Source organism: Gallus gallus, chromosome 8 (genome assembly GCF_016699485.2).
Source record: "Gallus gallus isolate bGalGal1 chromosome 8, bGalGal1.mat.broiler.GRCg7b, whole genome shotgun sequence".
In the NCBI taxonomy this organism is placed as follows: Eukaryota; Metazoa; Chordata; class Aves; order Galliformes; family Phasianidae; genus Gallus; species Gallus gallus.
Window position 1 is genome coordinate 14,138,725 of NC_052539.1, and position 22,921 is coordinate 14,161,645.

General features: G+C 38.3%; 1 protein-coding gene and 1 long non-coding RNA gene across 4 annotated transcripts in view; one reads left to right on the plus strand and one right to left on the minus strand.

Annotated features, from left to right (window-relative positions):
• TGFBR3 (transforming growth factor beta receptor 3) overlaps positions 1-22,921 on the plus strand; it is a 109,901-nt gene that overhangs the window by 60,236 nt on the left and 26,744 nt on the right. For all 3 annotated transcript variants that reach the window (NM_204339.2, XM_040704478.2, XM_040704479.2), the window contains 4 exons: positions 487-624; positions 12,402-12,585; positions 17,652-17,820; positions 20,055-20,202. In NM_204339.2, the coding sequence (NP_989670.1) occupies positions 487-624; positions 12,402-12,585; positions 17,652-17,820; positions 20,055-20,202 (639 nt within the window). The remainder of the gene's footprint in view (positions 1-486; positions 625-12,401; positions 12,586-17,651; positions 17,821-20,054; positions 20,203-22,921) is intronic.
• On the minus strand, positions 3,397-4,887 carry LOC121111434. The gene is made up of 3 exons (XR_005861957.2): positions 4,412-4,887; positions 4,139-4,229; positions 3,397-4,051 (listed from the first exon to the last, which is right to left on the minus strand). It is a non-coding gene; the product is annotated as an uncharacterized LOC121111434 (long non-coding RNA).

Here is a 22,921-nt window from a genome sequence, read left to right on the forward strand (position 1 = left end):
AAGATAACAAGCATTTTCTTCTGTTTTGTGTTTGTTTGGTTTTATTTATTTTGCAGGTTAGATTAATGCCCTAATAGCATAAATAGATGAGGTTTTGTACTCTAAGCCAGCTTTGTGGGCTACCATCAGAAATTGGAGTTTTCTTTGCTGTTCTTTTTATCTCCTCGTTCTCCAGCTCTCAGCTTAGTGGTTTGACCTTTTGCGTAAGCTATTTTTCATCAGCATTCGCCAAGGTTTTCTTAAACACTTTAGCAGTGCTTTGCAAGCATAGAGCAGAAATGTTAACTATTTCATTCTTTATGTTATCTGTACTCTGTTGACCGACTTTTTTTTGGGAAGTAGAGGAGTCCATAATCTCAGGTCAGAAGGTCTAAATGCTGGGAGCCATAATGTATGTAAAAGTGACCTCTGATTCATTGTTTCGAATTCCTCTTTTGTTTTGAAACTTGTAATGCAGAACTCATGCATTTCTTTATTTCTCTGTAGGTCACATTACACTTGACTCCAATTTCATCAGTGCATATTCACCAGAAGCCTCTGGTGTTTCTTCTCAACTCGCCTTTGCCCCTGGTCTGGAAGCTAAAAACAGAAAGACTGGCACCTGGAATCCGGAGAGTTTTCTTTGTAAGTATACACGGTCTTCTGGCCTGCTCTGTATCATAGCTATTTGTCACACAAAACATAGAGTTAATGGCATTCATTTGGAAAATTTTTAAACATACGTTAAAAAAGGCAAGTTAACAGGAGGTCAAGTTTCAGTGTCAGGCTCTGGGGAACAGTTAGGTGGTAGGGCAAAGCGGTTTGGAAAAAGTACCCAATTACCTGTTATATGAATTCGAGGAAAAGAAACCAAAACCGTTTTTTTTTTTTTATAATCTGCATATGGGGTAGTTATTAACACCAGTGGCAATTCCAGTTCAGGAAGTTCTGAGGTTATAACAGATTGCCTGTCCTGATTAGAAGTTTGATAATACAGTACAAAAAACCCTCAAAGCAATGGGGAATGTTAGGGTGAATGCCAGTTGTGAGGTCTGTGAACAAACAAAAATTTGTATGTATTGACTTCAAGATATGTTTGTTTCTAATGAAGCTTGATCTATTGAAATGACCAAGCTAAGACTAGAATGAAGTCATTTTTATTTCTCAGAAGGACTGGAGCGCTGCTTATAATGTAGGATCCAAATATTACCTAGTATTTGTAAATCATGTCCATACAGTTTGCCAGGACATTCAAGTTTGCTATTTGTAGTGAAACAGACAAGTTGTTTGGATTAAATTTTTAATGTGTGACATCATGTCTAATCATGAGTTGTCGTTATTAAAGTTGCAGCTTTTACTATGTTCAACTGTAATTGCAGAACTAAACTTGATTATTTTTAGCTATGTCCTTATAGGGTTCAATTTTGCTCTTCTAGCATAGCTGATGGTGGTAGGCATTGACTGCTTCTGCCCAGCTGATGGGAAGGAACTCAGTGGTGTGACTGTGCATCAGCAGGAGGGGAAGATGCTCTGTGCTGCAGCAGTTAGCACGCTGGGAAGGGGCACTTGTCTCTTGATTTGGTATAATGGCGACTCCATAAAGTTCTCTAAGAGTCTTGTTGTTCACAGGATACCAAAAGTTCTTCTGGGACTGATTTCTTTTTCCTTCCATCAAGGTACAAGAGTAGGAAGATGTTTAGTATTTTGACTTGTGAAGGACTCCATCCTGTTCCCAGTGCCATTTGTTACTGGCAGGTGTTTTAAATAAAACAAGAATATTGTCTTTGAAAGGTGTTCTCAATCTCAATTTTTCTCATTAACATTTTAGAAACTCTTAACTGTTATCTTCTTGTTGACTGTTCATGGTATGTGCCCTTAACGCAGCCAGCACAGTTCAGATCTGCTCAGAAATTGACTGAAGATGATGATGAACAGCAGTATGATAAGAGTCCTCATTCTTCTTCTGGCCAAAAGAAACAGCACATTTCACCCGTTAATCAAGACTTAGTCACATTTTCAGTTTAGTTTTGATCTCCTCCTGCAGTTACCATATCATCACTCCCATTTCATTTCAGCTAATTTGTTTTCAGCCCTCTCTTCTCCTCTCTTCAGCATTTTCCTTATTCCTTTGCCTTGACTTTGGAATTGAAGAGACTCTGCTGAGAGCCATCAATTTTTGCTCAGCAGACCATGCCAGCGTTCAGACTGTGGCTTTGCTGGACTTGCTTAGCTTGGCTCAGCGGCCTGCAGTAAGGCACGGGAACAATAGGAATGTGCCTAAGGCCTTAGCTGCCAAAACTGTATGATTAGGCAAGTGTTTGCTTCAGAAAAGTGCTTCAATCTCTTCTGACTCAAAACAGACCTGAAAACAAAAACAGTCTTGAAAACTTGAGCAGCAGCAGCAGTCATGATTTGTGCCAAAAAAGACATTATAAGTTTATTTCCATCACTTATCAGGGGCTCATCAACCTTCCTATTCCTCATATACCAGTTTCTTAGTAGTTACGACTTGTGTTAGTTGGCTGAACAACTTAACCTGTGGTAATAGACTATTGCCCTTCCACAGTTCCGCTCTGCTCAAAAAGATACATATGTTGTTCTGTCTATATGTTTCTTTTAAAAAATAGAACAACCCACACAGAATCATGTGGCACAGAAAACTATGGGAAATGGAGAGAAAAATCTTGAGTTGTGGACAAGTGTACTACCCCTCAAAGAGATAGATCAGCTCTAGTTTGGCAGCAGAGCTGCTTGCCTGTGTTAGGCCATGCCACACTGCAGTCACTAGAGCAGCCTCTGACCTGGAGGAGCCACCTGCCTCTTTGCAAAATCAGGGGTTTTTATTTCCAGGTATTTTCAGGAGAGTCATGGAGCAGATGGACATACCGCTTCTACTCTCCCTTCTTCCTTACCAAAGCCCTCAGTAAGTTCCAGAGAATTAAGCTTCAGTGTGTAAATCACAGCCTTAAGGAGCATAGGATGCAGAATTGGCTTCATTGGCTCATCTTGTTTGAAAATACTTGGCTTATACATGTACTTCTGCAGTTACATCTTGTTCATACTCCTTATGTTTACAAGCCAGAAAACAGGGTATTTTGAATCATGAAGGATTTCAAATATAAAAATATGTTTTGATGTCTGTGAATTCTATGCTCAAAACAGGAATGTGTGTCATGCATACCATAGGAGTGTCATAACTATTGTGTCTGTCTCTATGGAAGCCTGAGGCATGATAATCATTGTCTTTCCAGCCTCTCTTTCAGACATTTCATACAATATGTTCATTCACAATTTTATTAATATACTGCATGTAAATTGTGAATTGCAGTGTTTTATTGATTGAGCCTAGTTAGTAAGTAAAAATGTTTAATTGGCAACTTCTGGGACTTGTTAGTGGTAAAGAAAACACTCCTGGAGCCAAGTCCTGACTGTTTATTTCTTACAATTACTGTTAAATTTGCCCCTGTATATCACCATAATAAAGTTTTTAAGTTGTTACAGGGAAGTTATTTGAATAAATAAATACACAAGTTATATTAACAGATCAAAAGCTATTTCTAAAAAGGAAGGTAACTCTGGATATAAGCAGATAATTAAGCAATCTGTGAAGTGCTGTTAGTACCCTTGTAAAGGTGGAGAAAATAATGTTCGCTGAGGTTAAACAGTACTTCTGTTGCAGGAGAGAGTAGAACTATGACTGTGTATTCTTGGTATCCTTGGTAGAAAGATATTCTGCTCCCCTCAGTCTGAATTCATTGTTTGAGTTTCCACTGCAATGGGTGAGTTGAAGAGAACAAAGACAAGTGGTCTCAGATTGCTTGCTGATTATTTTTTTTGAATTATTTTATCTTTCTATCTGTGTATACTGAGAAGAATGAAAAGATTTAAAGCTTGTGTCAGCATATACTCAGAAGACCAGGAAAGCATACAGTAGTAGTACTGAGTCAGTCCAGAGTTCATCTTCTTTCTATATAGCTAAAAACTTGGTTTGTTGTCTTGGGTCAGGTCCTCCATTAAGCAGAAGTTTAAAATGAATGGTGGAGAAAATCTGTCCTCCAGGCACATGGTTGAACTGTAGAGGAAAGCACAAAGTACTTCGTAGATTATTATTATTTTTTTCCCCAAACAGTGCAATGAATGGAAGCACAGTGATGCTTACTGTACTTTGGAGGAAAGCATCTGGGATGGTGCTTAAGGGACTTCTTTACTTGTCCATTGCCTTTGTGTTGTTATTGTGCTGATTTCTGCATCTGTAAACCAGACAAAGCATTAGTGAATAGTCCTAAGAAAAAATGTTGGCATCCCAATCAAAACTAACTTAAGATATCTAAATAATAATTATTTTCCTGGTAGGTTCATTTGTCAATCATATAAATGCAATTCTTGAATTCACTCTGAACTGCCTTGGATTGCATTCAGCTGAGTTACTCACATAGTAATTCTCTATACTGAGAGTCAAAAGACACTAAATCATATGGAGAAGGGAGAGCCAGTAAATAGAAGTAAAATATACATGTTCTGTATTCTCAAGTCAAAAGTGATGCAATAATGATTATAGAATTGTAATGCTTTGCTTGTATTTCAGTGCTGTGTGAGATAAGGAGGTCAGGTGTGTTTCAACAGCCATATTTTAGTGCACAAGTGTTCTTACAAACTACAGATAATTCTCTTCTTGTGCTTTGCATACTTTTTTTTTTTTTTTTTTTTTTTTAAGTACGTATATAGAAAATTAGAAAACAGATGCTTTTCCTGAGCTTCGACCCCTGTCATAGCTGAGTTCTCTCAGGTTACCTGGGAGAAAGCAGAAGGGTGGAGAGTGATTGTAGAAGCTGTGGGAGTGCCCAAAAGGGCAAATTTCTGCGTGAGAGTTACAGCAAGTGAGTACATGGTGGCTGTGTGGCATGGTGTTAATGTTGCATCTGGCTTAGACAAGATTATTTTCAAAGAATCTACATGAGTTATGTATATCTTGATGGGTTAAGTTGGTGGTGCCAGGAAAATTACTTTGATTTTAGTACAGAAAGTCCTGAGTTTATTCTCAGGACGCTGAAAATCAACATACCTAATTGTCATGGTATTTCAATCCAAAAACACCTGGAATGTGTGAGTTCATGAAGTCTGCCTGACCTAAGTCATTGAAAATCACCACTTTGACTACTGATGTATCTAGTCATATTAGTCTGATTGGATATTCGTACATGGCACAGAAGTATAATAGCTTGGGGACTGGGCCCTTTCTGTTGGAGAGTTCCTGGGCTTGGACCATCAGCCCCCTCTAGGAAGAGCAGCATGCAGATGGGAAGGTCTGCTTAGTTCAGCAAGGGGAATATTTAGCACCTGTGCTAAATACTGCTTTTTCCTCAGTAGGAAGTGATGCCAGAATTGTACCGGAAAGAGGCAGCGGGAGAGAGAGTACATCTTCACTGGGGATTAGCCTGGTTAGATTACAGCAGATCTCAATTTTATGTAAGCTAGGCAACACCTGCAGAAAATACTTCTACCTTTGATCCTTTTACAGGCCAGTTTTGCAGAAAAACCTGACCAGACTTTTCCCACCACCACACTTTTAAATTTCTGTATAACAAAATAATTTCCTCCCTTCCCCTGAAGTCATTATTTCACTCCTTCCCTGAAAGCAGTTTATTAAGAACATGTCTTGGCAGAAAACCAGAAGGTTTATGATGCTGCCCAGAAAGAGGGTTTTGCAGATGCTGCTCACTAGTGATTTCTCTCTTCAGATTTGTTAGCTTTCTCAATTGCTTTTATAGCCTAGGAACGTCTTTATTGGGCAAGTGAAACTAATCAGAATTAAATGAAAAAATGGACCCCAATCCTTTTTACTTTCCTGAGAGAAATCACTGTTAGAGTAGATTCCCCACCTCCTCCTCCCCTCAAAAGTTTTGAATATCTACTTTATAGTACTGCTTATAGTATTTGGTTAAGGATATGGTGGTTCAGCTCTTTCTCTGAGTTAGTTATTCAGGTACTTGGCTGAATAAGAGTTATGGATGCAAAAGCACTTAAGAAGTGAATAACCTGACGAGAAATTGGTAAAATGGAGGAAGCAACAGTGGTAAAAATAAATGCAAAACCAGATCACGTGCTCTTGAGATCTGAGGAGAAAAAGAAGAAAAAGATGTAAAGAAAAATAAGTGATAGAGTGATGAGTTTAATTATTAGTCGTTTGTGTATTTCTAAGAAGAAAAAAGGGATGTTCTTATTTCTTCAGCCAATAGCTAGTTTATTCCTTTTACTTCATGAAAATATGGCTCACATATTTTGGGTCTCTGCCACCAAACCACAAGCTGCTCTATGGTTTGCACTAGATTTTGGATGACTGACAAAACTCACTGAAAAACAAGTGCTATTTGTTTTCCTGTGCCTAGTATTTAACGGGAAATCAGGAGACTAAGTTTCCAATCACTTGCTAAACAGACCCAGATGCAAACAGAGTGCTCTGCTAGAAGAGTGAGAAAGGATAGGAAGTGCTTGACTAGTGATAAATTTAGTATAAATAGTCACCTTTCACTATTCAAAGTAAAATGCTGTAGATTTTCGGTGTTGTGTAACAGTGTGAGGAGGAATTTAAAAGGACGATTTCATTTTTGCAGAATCCTGGGTTTGTTTTTTTATTTAAATCTACATAGTTCTTCTGCTTAGTAGCAGGAAATAATCCCATAGTTACCCTTTTCCACTTGGCAGAGTTCGTATTCCCCCTTCCCCTTCCCATACCATTTCCGTGCTTTTTGGAAGGAATGTGAAAATACCATTAAGTGTCTAATTAGAAAGCAGTGTTTAGTAAACAGTAACTTTTATTATGCTTGTCACAATAGTAAAATTCCTCAGAGACTTTCTCATTTGGCCCGATTCACCTCCTGACAAAATCCTGCTTTTCTAGTCTATATAACTATTTTACTCCCAGAAATTTTGGAGGCTACATATGAGAGCTGCTCTTGGCAATCAACTGGAAGGATTTTGTCAGAAGTAGAGATGGTAGAAAATGACAGTGTGCTTAATACATGTTTAACAGTGATGCATTGCCTGCATTCAATAAAGTGGAATGAGAAAGAAAGGACAATAATCCTAGTAAAGCATCTTTAAAATACCTGGATTGTTTTGATTCAAAAGTTCCTTCATGAAATGTTAGAGAAGAGAATTGAGATTTTTGACTTATGAAGCTAAAATATAGTTCATGGCAAAGAATTCTGGATGTGGTAGCATGATGTCCCAGAACAGGGGACTTTTTTACAGCATGGAAGTATCTTTTGCTTTCAGCGTAAAGCACTTTCATCTAAGAAGAAATATTTCAAAACTCCCAAGTTGCTAGTAAATGCCAGAGGAAGCTATGCAAGTTGATGTGCCTTAGTTTCTCCTTTCATGGGATGGTCAGGCCCTGCTCTTTTTTGGAGCTTGGCTTGCTAAGGCTACCACAGTTCATATTAGATTCTCTCATGTCCTAAGTGATTTAAACCATTTTTCAAAACGAAGGCTTCATCCTTGTTGTTTCATTAAGCTTCAAGGGTGGGCTGTCTTCATGGGTCATGGCTCCAACAAAAGTTTTGTGTGCATCTTGGGCTTTATGTTAAATCAAGTTGCAAGAACACGGAAAGAAATAACATTCTGGCATTTGGAGATCAGAGTAGACCCATTCTGCAAAAGGCTGAAGTGTCTGGAGCCATATTGTTGTGCTGATTTTTGTCTCTCCTACATTGTCATAGTTCCTTCCTGTCCACACTTGCTTCAGTTGATGGGAGTTTTGCTAGTGGAAGTTCACAGAAGCAAGTGGTGCATTTTGGCAGACTACTGGTGTTAGTGACGCAGAGATAATAAATCACAACAGGTTGCTATTGAGTCACTGATTCCAGTGGAAAGTATAGATACACTTGCCTAGATATGCTTTAATTCACCCCTTCTATCCTTCTGATGGATTGAATCTAGCTTGAAACAAAATCCCTGAAAAAGCTTCTGCTACCTTATTTTGTTCAGGTCAACTCAGTGTGTTGAACCTACTGAGATGGTGTTAGATTACTTTGAGATGAGTGAACTGTTAGCTGTATACGTTAAACTCCTGCTGAGCCCTAACCTTTGGGGACAGATTTATCCTTCATGTCATTTTTTTTCCTTTTTATCATGATTCTTCCTATGGTGGTTTTGAAAGTTGCGCTTGCTTTGATGTGGTTTCAACTTAGATGGAAAATTTCTAGATTTTCTTTCCAGATGCATATAGATGTGCAAGAATGATTCCACAAGGTACTAATTCCTATCAAGTTCTTCGATAGTTGGTGAACTCAACATCTCTTCAGAAGCAGAATTAGAACCTGCAGATAAGATAGTGCTTTTTCTTTCACATTTGTTTTAAAAACAGTGGGAAATGAAAGTGGAATTTTGTGATGATTAAGTGGTCTTGAGAGCACCAACCTGAAAATGAAAAAGAAAATTACTGCTATCTGAAAGCATCTTTTCTCTGTGGTTTGTAGGGAATAATGCAAACAAAGCTGATAGATGCTGCACAAATGTGCAGTATGTTTTATGTTGCATCTTATTTCAAAAGCAGCCACTTACCAAGAAGGATTGCTCTCTTTGTGATGATTGTGTGCTTCATGCTGATTTTTTGAGCAATAAAGGAAATATTTTTGGGGTTTCGGAGTACCTGATCTTTCTCCATTTGTGGCTTTGCTTTTTCTCTGTATGGGGTCTGAAGTCTGTCAAAGTACATCATCAAAAAACACCGAGTCCTGACTCTGTGTAGGCTGCTATGAAAGTCAGTTCAAGATTTTCACTTCTACTCTGAGTGGATTTACTCCTTTCTGACATGTTCTGCCACAGGTCTGACACTGTCTAGAAACATTAAGGGTGCTGTTTTTCTTGTGCTGATTTGTTTGCTCCATTATGGATCGCTTTGTTGGTCACTTGTGCTGGAAGGGCCTTGGTGAGTGGCTATTGCTGTGAGAGGAGAATGATTCATATTGTCGACACTTAACTTTGTATTCTGAGTCAATTTCCAAAGGTGCCTGCCTCTCTCTCAAGGCTAAATTACAAGCTTGCTTCCTACTTGGGTGTTCTGAATTACAGCTACATTAAATACTTAAAATGTCATAAAGCACACAAAAAAATATCCCCAATGGATCAGGTTCAAAGAAAAGAAAAAAAAATAAAGGCACAGAACTTTAAAGAGAGAAGGAAATAGGTAAAATAAGAAACAGGAGTCGCTGTTTTGAGTGGCTGTAGTGCTCATGCTTACCAGTGAGATGACTTACGGCTGGTTCTGAGGTGTTCCTTCCGACGAGCAGTAACTTGTGCAATTTGGCACTTACGCCAGGCAGCTGATGTCCCAAGGTGCCTTGGCAGCACTGCAAGAACAATTTTTGTGAGACTGGGAAGTTTTCTTTAGAGACACATAAAGGTTTTTTCTCAGGATGAGAGATCCTTGAAGAGTTTCCTTGCCTCTGTATGGTGCAAAGAAAATTCCTATTTCTCCCAGTGGTCAGCACTGGGGACCACTAAGTTACATCTCGGTAGTAGTATGTGTAATCAAAGTAGGTTCCTAAGTATGTTTTATTGCTTGATAGAAAGCTCAGATTTTGGTAGCAAATTGCAAGGTTCTGCACTTGATCCTCATTCCCCCTGACTGCGGAGCCTTTTGAGCTGCATTCCTTGCTGTGTGACTGTGGATGGTGTCTTTTGGGCCTGCAAACTGATTTTCCACATAAGACTTGGAAGTTCCTCGTTTAGCCTCAGAAATGTGGCAAAGCACGTGAATGACCTCAGCAACAGGGGATGTTTCTGGTGCAGTCATCTTTAATGTCCACACAACAACAGGAAGAAATAGAGCTGGGACACTTTTTCCACTGCAACCTCTGGAAGTAACCACTGAAGGAGATGTACTCAGGAGATAAGAGTGAACATGGCAGCAGTTTCTTAACTATTAGGCTGGGTAATGAGTGCTCACGTTAAAATTGTTGACATATTTCTAAGCATGTAAAGCATTCTTTGGTTAGAATGCTCTGGCTGCCATGCCTGAAGTACTTCCAAGGGGGGCTGCTTTTGGTTTGTTCTGAAGAGTTAATGTTCGAGGCAGGTGTTGAAACAGTGATGGTCGCCTTTTTTGGAGCAGCGTGTTGGATTCTTTCCAGAAAAAATAACGTGCTTGGCCCACTTAGCCTTGCCTTAGGTCCATGTAGTAAAAATCCTAACATTGGCAGGAACAGCAGAACTCTGCACTTCTTTTAAAAATGCAATAGTGAAACCATTATTTCTAATAGACTTCGGTACGTGATTAAAAAATGAGTGATGATAAGCTTCATGTCTATGTAAAGATGTTTACTATGTGATCATTAGTTGAGGATGTTTGTGCCAGACTTCTTGGTGATTCTGCTTTTTGTCTCCCAGTTTCTCTCTAGTAAGACTCAGAAGTTTGGGTGTTCGTTGATAGGATCTGTCCTGCAGGAAGACATTTGTCCTGCCCCAGAATTATGCTGAATGTTTGCAAGTTTTCATTAGTAGTAAATGGAAAACCAAGAGCTTTGAGGAAGAACCCTATTGTTAACAGACACTTAAATGTTTCAAATCCTAAGTAGAAAATACAGTGAAAATGCATTATTGCAAGCAAATGCATTTCTTTAGACAATGTTTTAGAAGTATTACTATTTTCTTCTCGAATTTTCCTCAAATGTCTTAAAAGGTTATGCTAATTCTCTTCTCTGCCACTGACCATAGAAAATAGCAGGGCCATTATAAATTGTGTAAATGAACATCAATTGCTGTCACTCTTAGATGTACTGTAGGAATTTTTTTGAGCCAGTTAAGGAATTTTGGTTCCTAGCAGTGGAATGCCAGTATCTATCCAATACACCTGTAAGATAATAAATGATGAAATCCTTAAATCCAGCAATTTTTACCCACAGGAGAATTTTCTGTTCTAGGCCAGGGCTCTATAAAGATGTCCCATGCGTTTGGTTAGAAAAGGCAGCATAGTTAAGAGATGCTGCATGACCTGTCTTGTGCTGACAGGGTGGTCTTTGTCCTGCAAGACTGGGCACTCTATGAAATCCAGTGTTAGGAGCATTATTGAGATGCTCCATGAAAACCAATTCATGGTGTAACTGCTTCTAAGTAATGGAATCACAAAGTTAATACTATTTGCTAAGTGCTACTCTTTAAAGCTAAATGTGTTGCCATCTTTTTGTAGTATTGTAGGAAAATTTCCCAGAAAATCCTAGATTTTCTCATATGTGAGTCTGCTTTCTTATTTGGGAAGTATGGTATATTCTGTGCTACACAAAATAAAGATTAATTTAAAGGAAATGTGTTCTGATGGTCATATGAAAAACAAATAAGGAAGATCATTCAGAATTGAAACAAATGTTAAACTTTGAATGCTATTCTGGTGGGGGAAGAAAAGTCTTCTCTTGAGCAGAGTGTGATGCATGGATAATAAATGCCAACATAATAGCTGGAAAGCATGGGGAAGAACTTTTGAAATTCTTTCCACATGCCAAAGGGTATAATTTATATGTCTACTTGGACAAATACTTGTATCTGCTAAACAAGCTGATATAGAACATCACAAAATAGTGCTGTGAAGTGAACAGTAGATACAAGAAAGATAGTGGTTGGTTATTATTAGTTAATTTTATCTAACTGGAGGCTGACTTCATATAATTTGTTTAAATAATTGCTATTGATAAATTGTTTGAAAGGTTAGAGGGATACTTATCACCATTATCTTACTGTAGTGTGTAAATAATACTCAGAAGGGGTTGGAAATTGTTGCACTGTGCTTTTTACTCTTTTCTTCAGCACTGTTAGCTTTGGATTCAAGGAAGTAATACAATTTTTTTGACAAAGAAATCAAGTTTACTAGAAAGCCTTGATGTTGCAGCACTATATATTAATATTGGGATATTTTCTGCCTCCAGGCTTCTGTCTGACTTGTGCTCAGGTGCAAGAATGCATATACTCTATATCTTGATAATTTTAAGCACTGTTTTGGTTTTTCTGGTCAAGACCTAAGTTAATACAATCTATTTATAATGATTTTTCTAAAAATGCAAGTCATCTGCTTTATGTGCTGCCCTCCCTTTCCCCTCCTATTCACCCCACATACAGCATTATTATACTACTTCTGTCAGCAGCCCAACATCTGATGAGAGTGGTTCAGAGGCCCTTTGATTCAGCTGCCGTATGCACTCCAGTTGAGCTGATAGGTTGGGAACACTGTGCTGTTTAAAACAGCTACATTAAACTAAATAATCTCTACAAATGAATCATTATACAGATGTTAAGATGCATGAAATTTAGGCGTGAAGTTGGAAGTAAACTGTAAATGCACATTTGGTTGTGCCAGATTATGTTGTTTTAACGGGCTGCCTGTCTGTATGGATAAATATACAGCATTAAAATTATGTTTTTATTTCCATCAGGTGTCTTCAGGTTCCATTGTTTGGTTCGAGAAGGGAAATTTCTCTTTGTCAGCAGAAACGGAAGAAAAGAATTTTCCTGAGAGAAATGAACATCTGTTACAGTGGGCCCAAAAGGAATATGGAGCAGTAACGTCTTTCACCGAACTCAAAATATCAAGAAACATCTATATTAAAGTAGGAGAAGGTAAAACAAAAAGAAAGCAGGCAAACAAAACTCAACAGAAATATTCCAACGTCTCAATCCTGAGAATAAATTTCATTGTAGTAGTATTTCATTGTTTTTTCATTTTGATTGTTAAACAGACCTCTCATTTTCCAAAGAGATATGTTATGAAGGGGATGAGGCAGAGAAATAAAATCAAGTCTAAAGACCAGACGTTAGCTTTAGTCAGCTTTTAATGGAATTTCGTGCCATAATTTTATGCTTACAAATGCAGGTACAAGATTATTGGCTATAATATTACAAGAAACAAATATTCACATTTTTAAAGAAATATACTATTCCTGGTGATTGTTTGGGTGCCTTCATATACAAGATTGAAGTGGAGAACATGAGGAATGGGGCTATTTCTCGAAATACCTGAGTTGTCTTTTGTTTTTCTTATTCCCTTGTATAAGGATACAGACTACTCTGAGTAAAGAATTATGGTCTTTCTCATGAAGATAAGTCACCTCAGTCCGATCTGATGTCTTTGTGTATTTTTACCCTGAGGAGCAAGATTTCTTATCCCTGTGAGAAGGGCTAAAGGGAACTGGTGATTTCAGTGTTCATTACTTAATAGCCTGTTTCAGTGTTCTTTTAGTTCTTTGAAGATGTCATTCAAGCCTAGGCTAAACCAAAAACAATGAGAATAAAGGCTGGTAAAAGTAAATTGGAGCTGTTCTTTGCATTGCAGCTAGAGATCCAGCTGTTCTGAAATATTAGAAATCAGTAGAACACTTTTAACAACGTCCAAAAGGGACTGGGGGACTCAGCATTGACGAGCATCAGCAGACTGTTTAACTTACTAGCACTTCAGCAGTATTTCTAGAGAAACTCCTGCGAAGTGGAACTAGTTGGCTACCAAAACAAAACAAAACAAAAAAAAAAACCAACCAAACCAAAAAACAACCAAACCCAAAGTCTTCTGTGGCAAAAACGCCTATTCTTCACCACCTGTATATGATCATTAGATTTCCTGAAGCATGAGGCTTGTTCCCCCAAATCAGAGCATGGCTGTGTTGGTTTTATTCAAAACCTGCCAAATTTGTACAGGATTCCCCTGCATGATTTTTGTTCTGCTTGGCACCAGTCTTGTATTCTAATGCCAGAAGATCATTCAGAAATACATTTATTAGGTTATTAAAGTGCTCTTGGAACACATGTATGGGAGTAGTGGTCTCTGTGTTACAGAGATAAGCATTCAATTAGATATGTCAAAAAACAGATAAAATTGTTTTTTGCTTTGCTCATCTCCAGTCAAACTAAACAGCTAAATTTGAGAGCTCTACCTCACGTTTAGAATGTATTTAAACACAATTTAATTAGGAGTTAAATACACAAAATGGAACTTGGCAAGCAACCAACGTCGGTTTCTGAGAAGGCTCCTACAAACTAGCTCAGCTGTAACCATATTTGATTTAGACGTGAATTCTTGGCAGAAGAAATAAAGGGGCAGGGCGAAGTGGAGAGATCATGCATGTGTGTTCTTGGACAGGGAGAGGGTCAGTTCTTGAACTGTAGCAGTCATGCAAGAAGTTCTATGAAAAACACGTGGGACGTGGACCCGATCTGCTTCTTTGCAGAGTGAACAATGGAATCAGTGAATTCCACAAGCTACAGCGTATGCTGAAGGCAGCTCAAGCTTTTCCTACAAAAATCACACTACACAGTCACGTACCCTCAGTTGCCAGTCTGTGAATTCTCAGCTAGTGTTACGCAAAATTTAGAACAGGCTGCATAAAGTCATTCATTTCTACACAGCTAATACAGATTTTAATGTGGGTAGTTAGATGAATACTGTCGTTTTATCTTTATTCAAGTTAGAAATATCTGAAATTGGAAGGTGTAACATTTGAGAAGTCGGTGCTCTAGCTGAATACAAGGAAAAGAAAATTCGAGCAGGAGGGAAAAAAAATCTGAAGAAGGACAATCTCTCATAGAATAAAACTGCTTCTGATGCCATGAGTCTCTGAAATCAGTTTTGAAGCTGCAAGTGAAAGGCAGCTGAGTGTGGAAGCCTGTCAAAACTGGATCAGGGCCAGGCACACCTGAATCTTATTGATTCCATCCATCAAGAGCCTGAGTGTGGCTGATCCAGCTCTGCAGGGGTGGTGAGCACACTGGAAACTTAAACGGGCCAGTGTGAGGATTTTGTGCCAGGAGGCCCACAGGGTAGGGGCGTTGTGGTCAGCTGGACTTTAGCGATAAAAGAGGTGACACAGTGATAGCCATAATTGCTATCAGATCCTATAAGGCAGGTGTGAAAAAGACTCCACGTATAATCTGTTTACAAACTAACACTGTGCTCCTGTCCTGGGAGAAGCTGGAGCTTCAGTCTTGTTGCTGAGTTGGTGCCCTGTACTCACTCATGCATGCAGACTTGCTGGGTTTAGTACTGTAGGTTTGTACGCTGTGCTGTGGTTTGTCCTGCCATTGCTTCAGCTCACTGCTTCACGGTGAGTGCTGCTAAGAGCTTCCACCCTCCTTGCAAAGACTGCAGCTGCTTTTTTCCATTTTTCTAATGCAGTGCCACTTTTAAGTTGATGTGCTGATCTCTGTAGTGCTAAGGGCCAGTGAACTGTGAAGTGCTCCTGAAAAAAGCCCTGCATTGGAGTGGTAGAGGGAACCTTGCTCAGGCAAGCAGACACCTTGCTCATCCCTAGCTTAGAGTTTTGAAAGGCGAGCTCTGCTTGGATGGGATTTTTATTGCTGAATTAAGTTGCTGCTGCCAAGAGTGCATGTCTTGGAGGGTGACACCTGATTAACAGCTCTCATTTGCACAAAAATCTTATGAGTTAAAGCTGGTGTTCAAGTTTTATCCAGTTTAGCCAAGAACTGTAGGTGACACCTAATGTGTATAGAAGAGAGCAGATGCTGGCTGTCCTCTTTAAAATGGAGGCGTTGCCCACAGGAACTCCTGGGGCTGAGGCAGGACTGCACACTTGTGGCAAGCAGGGCTCACCAGCTGTGGGTCTATGGCTCACCTGGTGCTGTTCCAGAGGAGCCTCATCTTGGTGCCTGGGGAGATTAGGGAGGCCTAAGGCTTCTAGATGGGCTCATGGGGACTGTTTGATCAGTTTAATTGCAGACACCTGAAGCACCCTTTTAAAGTAAATAAACAGCTCTGAAAGAAAGAAAAAGAAGAAAAAAAAGTATGGTGACCAAAGAAAGAAGAAATGAATCTCCCTTTCTCTTACAGGCCAAATCTTGGTAACTGGTTGAGAAAAATGTGTTTTGGTTAAGACGGGGGGAAGTAAATGTGTATATCAAGGATCTACTGACAGAGTTAAAATGAGCACAGAAGAAAGGCGTGTGAGGAGCAGGGGCCCAGGCTGGGGAGCATCAGCACTGGTGGCAGCGAGAGCAGCGGTTCCCTGAGCTGTGCCGACGCAGTAGGGAAGGGCCAGGAGCAGGAGGAGAGTGCTTTGCCATGGCCAGTGATAGCACGTGTGGTGATTACCCACACACTGCTTAGAGGCTGATGTTTTATGGGTTTAACTGTGTTGTAGCACAGCAACTGAGAAGCAAATACATAATATCTGTGTGTAAGTATGAGCATATATATATAACTTCAGGCTCAGTATAGATCATTTGGGATCACTTTCCATTCTGTGCTATTGTGGGAGGAGCTGGCAGGAGTGCAGCTGCATTCAAGGCTAATCTGGCAGGGCATGCACCAGATGTTGGAGGAGTGCTTTGCTTGCACAGTATGAAGAGTTACGGCCTCATGCAGCTTTGACAGGTTCTGTACAAAAGGCAACAAGGTTAATATTCAAAGACTGCTTTGTGTAAGATCAGGAGAAGAAATTCTCCTAATTGTTTCCATGATAGTTGGGGTCATAGAAGTCCCTGAGCTTTCTGAGAAGTTGTGTACTACATGCAAATGCACTTCAGGGATGACATTTCAGCTCTGATTTAGGAAGCAAATGCAAACAGTGATCTCCACTCAGTTTCTAGGAGTTTGTCCACAGCTTTACATGCATAATGCATTATGTTCGTTTTAATTTTTTCTGTTGTGCTATTGATCTTAATAGGAAAGCCTTCTTTGTAAAGTAAAGGCCAAAGTGGCAACGGTTTGGAATTCTGTTCTTATAAGACTTTGTCTTGAGCATGATACTTAGTCCTTCTGTGTATTATGGTAATTCATATGTAAAGCTATCTCAGAAATGAACTATTTATATATGCTGGTTCTTGGAGCGCAGCAAGATTGCTGTGCATGAGGACTTCATACCAAGTGACTATTTTTTGTTTAATTTTGTATGATAGTTAATGTACGTGATCAGCTAGACAGTTAAAACCAAAAGAGAGATTATCTTCTCTAGGATTTCCTCACTTCAACAATGAGTATTATATCAACCATTTATTTCATCCTTTTCTTGCTGTATTCAATTTTCCATGCATAAGAGAACTGCGATATTTCTAGACAAAGCTGATTCTGACTACACAGAATATTGGAAAATATACTGAATATGGAAATGGAATATATTCTCTGTGATCTTTTAAATATGGCAAGTTTTTAATAACAAGAAAAAAAATTCTAAAGGGAGGAGTTAACACAGAAGTTTTGAGTTAATTTCAAAAGAAATATGAGACAAGGAAATTAAACATGTTGTTCATGTTCACATGCTTTCCTTCAGTATTGTTTCCAGGTTTCTTTTGGGGGAAGAGAGGGAGTTCATTAAATATTTAAATCTGTAGTTTAAAAATATGCATTTTAGAATCACAGAATTGCTCAGGTTGGAAAAGACCTTCAAGATCATGAAGTCCAACTGCAACCTAACTGTACTACCTCAACTCTATCAGCCCTCTGCTAAATCATGTCCCTGATCAGAGGAATGCTGTATTTTTGCACAAGTTACCTCCCTTTCAACATGGTGACGATTTCTCCTAAGTACTTAAGATTGGTAATAGATGTACATCTTGTGCTAGAAATCCGCATCATAAAATACAGTGCTGTGTTGAAGTAGATGCTATACATATATGAATGTAAGTTGATATTTATGCATAAAGCTACTTAAGACTTTCTTTTCTTTTCTTTTTTCCTTCAGATCAAGTTTTTCCTCCCACGTGCAACATAGAAAAGAATTTTCTCTCTTTAAATTACCTTGCGGGATACCTACAACCAAAAAGAGCGGAGGGGTGCCTAATGTCTAACTTGGTCCAAGAAAGGGAAGTTCACATAATTGAGCTAATCACTCCAAATTCCAATCCGTACAGGTAAGGTATCTTGAAAGGTATCAAATCTGAAATCACAGCTAGATATTTCACTTCTGTATTGGAATTGGAATGAAGATAGACATTTTAGTCATTTCATCATTACAGGAAGAGATTGGGCCTTAATACTTTACCTTAAGTAGAACCTAGTTCTTCATCATGTAAAGATTCTGCTTCATGTTTCCAGAATTTTTCTGGTCAAGATCATAATGCACAGTTTTAATGGATTTTACTCTGCCCTCCTTCTCTAGACTGAAATCTTGCTCAATCAATTGATGTTTTCGAATGAAATGAATAAGGAAGTACGAATAAGGACAGAATCTGACAGGGATTATAATAAGCTCACTGAATGGGGAGGTGAGAGAGGAATTAAAAGTAATCTTGATTTGTCTTAGGTATTGATGACTAACAGCAAAACAAGGGCACTGATTCCCAAACAGCGGTCTAGAGGTCATGAGTGATCCGTGGTCCATGGCAAGAGTGCCACAGTTCTGCATAATCATAGCAATATTTTCTATAATGTTTCTGGTTGAGGTTAAGGTATAGTTTGATAATCTATGAGAAAAAGGGTTGACAACAGCCTATTTATAAATAGTTGTTAGGGAAAATTATGTAACTTTCTGTATGTGTTATTAAGGTTATCTAAATTGTCAAAAGTACTGTAAACTTTGGAGTTAAGATGGTCAAAGCATTCATCCTTTGCCTGTCTTTTTTGGATCTTAGTGGAAACATATGAATGGTGTTTGCTTCAGATAATCACACCTGAAAAAGCTCTTCATAATGCTGAGTGTTGTTGCTAGAACAGAAATTTGACATGAAACTTATTTTTGCAAGAAGAACAACAGAATTTCAACAGAGATGGGGTAGAATTAAAATGCCATCTGCTTTCTGCAGACTCTGGTTTTCTAGCATTGTCCACTTCTGCTCCTTATGCATTATATTTCCCATCTCTAATCAGGAAATCACATAGGGAGACAGAGGTGGAAGATTAATTATCTCATTGCACTATGCTGAATCCAGAGCCTGAAAATACTCTCTTGCCTAGCAATCTTGGCAGAGTAAGAAAGCGCTGAGGTGATGGAAGGCAAGTAGTTAAGTCCAAATGGTTTTTCTATGTGTGGCAGTGGATAGCAACCCCATTTTGAATCGTGGTATTAGTTTGCAGCAGCATCACCATAAGTCCCTTACAGTGTTACGCAATGATTAAGGCCCTGTTTCTATTCCTCTGGGCATTTGGTGTTGGCTGACTGTAGGAGTTGGTTTTTTAGATGATAACACTGCAAAATATTGAAGTGTTACAATATTAAAAAAGACAATGAGTATGTTAAATTTCAGCTTGCTTCATAAATAGTTCCTCAGCTGTCTTTGCAAAGTTTATCTGCACAGAAGCCGAGCTGAATATGTGTAAAGCTACATGAAATAAAACAAAAAATGCCAAGATATGAAGTCTCAATGTAGAGTATTAGTTGAAACTTGATATTTGGAGATGAGCACATTCTTAGACATATGTTCCTGTAAGATGATCTGGAAGTGAAGGTTTTTATGTTGAATTAATATTTTGCATGAAGAAATGTTATTGCTCTACTTACTGCACCGAAGTCTTGAAAATCTGGATAGCGTTCATCTATTTTCCAGTGATCAGTAGGCTGTACATCTGTTTTCTTGTCTTTTTAAAGTATATATCCAGAAGTATTGGAAACTAAATAGGACAGCTTAATTCCTCAACACATACATGATCCTAAGCAAAGTAATTTCAACGATTTAACTACATAGACAGAGACATTGCCTGATACAGTATTTGTGTGTTTTTTGGTATTAACTTGCTTGTCTTTTTGCTTTTTTAAGATATTTTGAACTTTAATACAGTTATACCCAGAGGAAACTGAAACAGCTATATTTAGGCACAGTTGCAGTGAAATAAGCAAAGAGTGTAAGTCAAACTGCTTGCCATATAGCTAACCTGCCCCAAATAATAGCCGAAATGAGTAGCACACTTCTTGTAAACAAAAAAACAAACAAAAACATTTGTCTAAAAAATACTTGTATCTGTTGCAATGCAAAATCATTTAAGAGTAAATGGAATAACAATCTGTTTTGCACATGTTGTGTTGTCTGGGATAACCTCCAGCATTTTAATCAGCTGGCCAGACAGTGGAAACATGATGGATTGGAAGAAGGTTGATAGCTGGAAATTTCTGGCACTCTGGTCTTACTTTCCCTCTATTTTCCACACACAGTGCTTTCCAGGTGGATATAATCGTTGACATTAAACCATCTCAACCTGGCGCCAAGCTTGAACGAAATGTCGTACTTATCCTCAAGTGTAAAAAATCGGTCAACTGGGTTATCAAGTCGCATGATGTCCAAGGAAAGCTGGAAGTGATTGTAAGTTATGGCGCCCTTATTTTTTGAGAGGTACTATGTATGAACAGTATGGAATCCATTTGAATGTGATATACTACTAGTCCGTATTGATTTTTTTAATGTATTCTTAGCTGCTGATGCAAACCAACGTTTCGAAGAGTAAGTACAGAAACTGTGCATATTTTTTTCTCCTTTACATACTGACCAATGTGTCCCAAAAGCCAGGTGGTTAGTGCAAGGATTTAGAGTCTATGTTTTCTGGATTTCTGTTGAAGGACTCTCAACATTGAGTTGAATCTTCATCTCCTTTCTTGCTGTTCATTTGGTGAGTGGATCTACAGGTTCATCTAAGAAGTTGGAAAGATGCCTATGAAAGCAGAATGGATAATTCTAGATATAAGGCATACACCCACGTTGCTTTAGAAGTGGAAACTGCTTTGCGCCTTCCACTTGTGATTCTAGTGGTCTCCAACCTTCTTCCCTGCCAGTATTTCTGTCCCCAGCAAGCGTTTGGTCAAATTGACCTCACCTCTTCTTAGACCGCAAATAATAGGTTTTATAAAATTTAAAACCAGGGTCTGTAAAGCTGAGCATTTGAAACCATACTTAAACATAATTGGAAGCTGCAATTCAGAATGGTTTTTGGCACAGGCTCTGTGACTCAGGATTGTTTCTACTAAGAAAATGCACTTTTCCTTTTTTGGAGAGAAAAAAAAAAAAACCTAAATAAAAATTAGATTAGGCTTATTTCTCTCTTAAGTAGTGAGTTGAGTGCATTATAAAGTTGAGCTTAATGTTGGCTCAAGCCACCAGCCAGTGGCCTATTGGTTAACAGTTTTGCAATAACTAAAATGCACTGTTAAACTCTAGCCATTTATGTTTATACAAATTTATTTGGTAATTTCTTTGGTATTTATTTCTTTGTTGAATGCATGCAGGTTAAATACTGAAAGGGTCCAAAGCCTGTTTGATCTACATAGGTCTCTTTGAAAGTAATGACTCCTATTTATTTCCACATACAACAGATACAAACAACACAACAGATATAAACAAACAATACAATACCACTATTAGATAGAGCAAATTCTCAGCTACAAAGCACTTCTTTTCAGCATAGCACCACCATTAGCTATGTGTTTTCACCAGCAATGAGCAATAGCTTGCATGCTGTGCCCCTATACATCACCAGCAGAGATGACCTACTGTTGCTATCACCATTGCTGAAATGTGCCACCCACTGCCTCACTGTTCTCACTTACATCCACTGTTTGGTGTCCATAAACGTTCAGCAAGTGGCAGTGAATTTCAATGGGTGCCATTTTTTCTGCATGGAGGCATTCAATGGCACACCTTTGCTTCGTATATGCATCCATGTCAGATGCCATTCTGTCAGGCTACCACTCATTTCTTTTAGGATTTGATCTTTGGTTTTAAGAGAAACCAATTTTAAGGAAGCAAATGATTGCGTTGCTCAGGAAATTGTCTGAAAAGACTTTCTAGTGTTAATAATGAAATTCCCTTCTGATTCCTGGCATGTCTTGATCATATGGACAGGTAGGGCTGATCTAGTAGGTCCTAAAAGAGTGAGATCGAGATTAGTTGCTCGGGATTAGCACATCTGTAAACAGAAGATCAAAAAACAATGTTACACTTGAAACTTTCATTCTGGATTATTTAATAAAGTTCACCATTGTATGTTTAGACTTAATTCTTCTTCCACACGATAGATAATTGTGCACTAGTTCATTTTAGTGACACATTTCAAAGCCATGAAGCTACCCCTTTGTAGATTCGAATTTTCAGAGAGAGTATTTTTAGGAGATTTTAAAATATCTTAAAATGATGCAATTTCATTGAGAATAAAGAAGAAATATTACTGTGTTTTGTTCAAGTGCACCTTTAGTAATCATTGAAAGTGTAAGTAAAAAAGTGTAAGTGAAAATTTTCTCTAACAGGTAGCAAAAAATAATATTTTATTTAGATCAGCAAAAAGAGAAGGAAGTACAGTATATGAAAATACCAATATGTTAAAGATTAAATGTTTGTGTTAGGATTTGTGACTGTTTACTGTTTCATCCATATAGATGCCTAATTTTCCAAATGTGTGTTTGTTCTACTTTATATGGGGGAGGGAAGCAAACAACCACTTATTATTAAAAAGCATATACTTCAAGGATTTAGGATCTGTTCATATTTCTATTAAGCTAAAGGCTTTTCCAAGCCCAAATTTAGACAATACGTAGAAACATTACTAAACAATTAGGTAATGTTTCACAATGTTCTTTTTTATTAGTTGAATAGGTTCCATGCATTTCGATTTTCCTAGTGTCTTGCCCTCAGTGTGAGTCTTGAGGGGATTGGCAAACTGAGAGTGAAAGGTTAATGCTGTGCTGCCTCAGTCCAGAGAACGTGAGTTGAAGTCCAGATTCATAGACGATAGATGATCATTTATCATTTCCCATCTTGCTGTGCTTCTTGAAAATTGATGGACTCAAAATTGAGTACAGAGACAACAGTTTAGGTGAAATAATTGCACATAGTATATGTGTAGTATGTTTTCCATGGGCTGTGTTCAGATCCTGTTTGCAGTCTTATGTCCTTACATCAGCTTGAGTTTCTGTGCTTGTTGGGCTATCTGCACTTCACATTGCTCCTTTCAGAGTGGCTATCTTCTTACATAGCTACAGAATGTACAGTGAAGAAAGAAGTGAAATTGCAGGAAGATTTGATCAATTCTGCA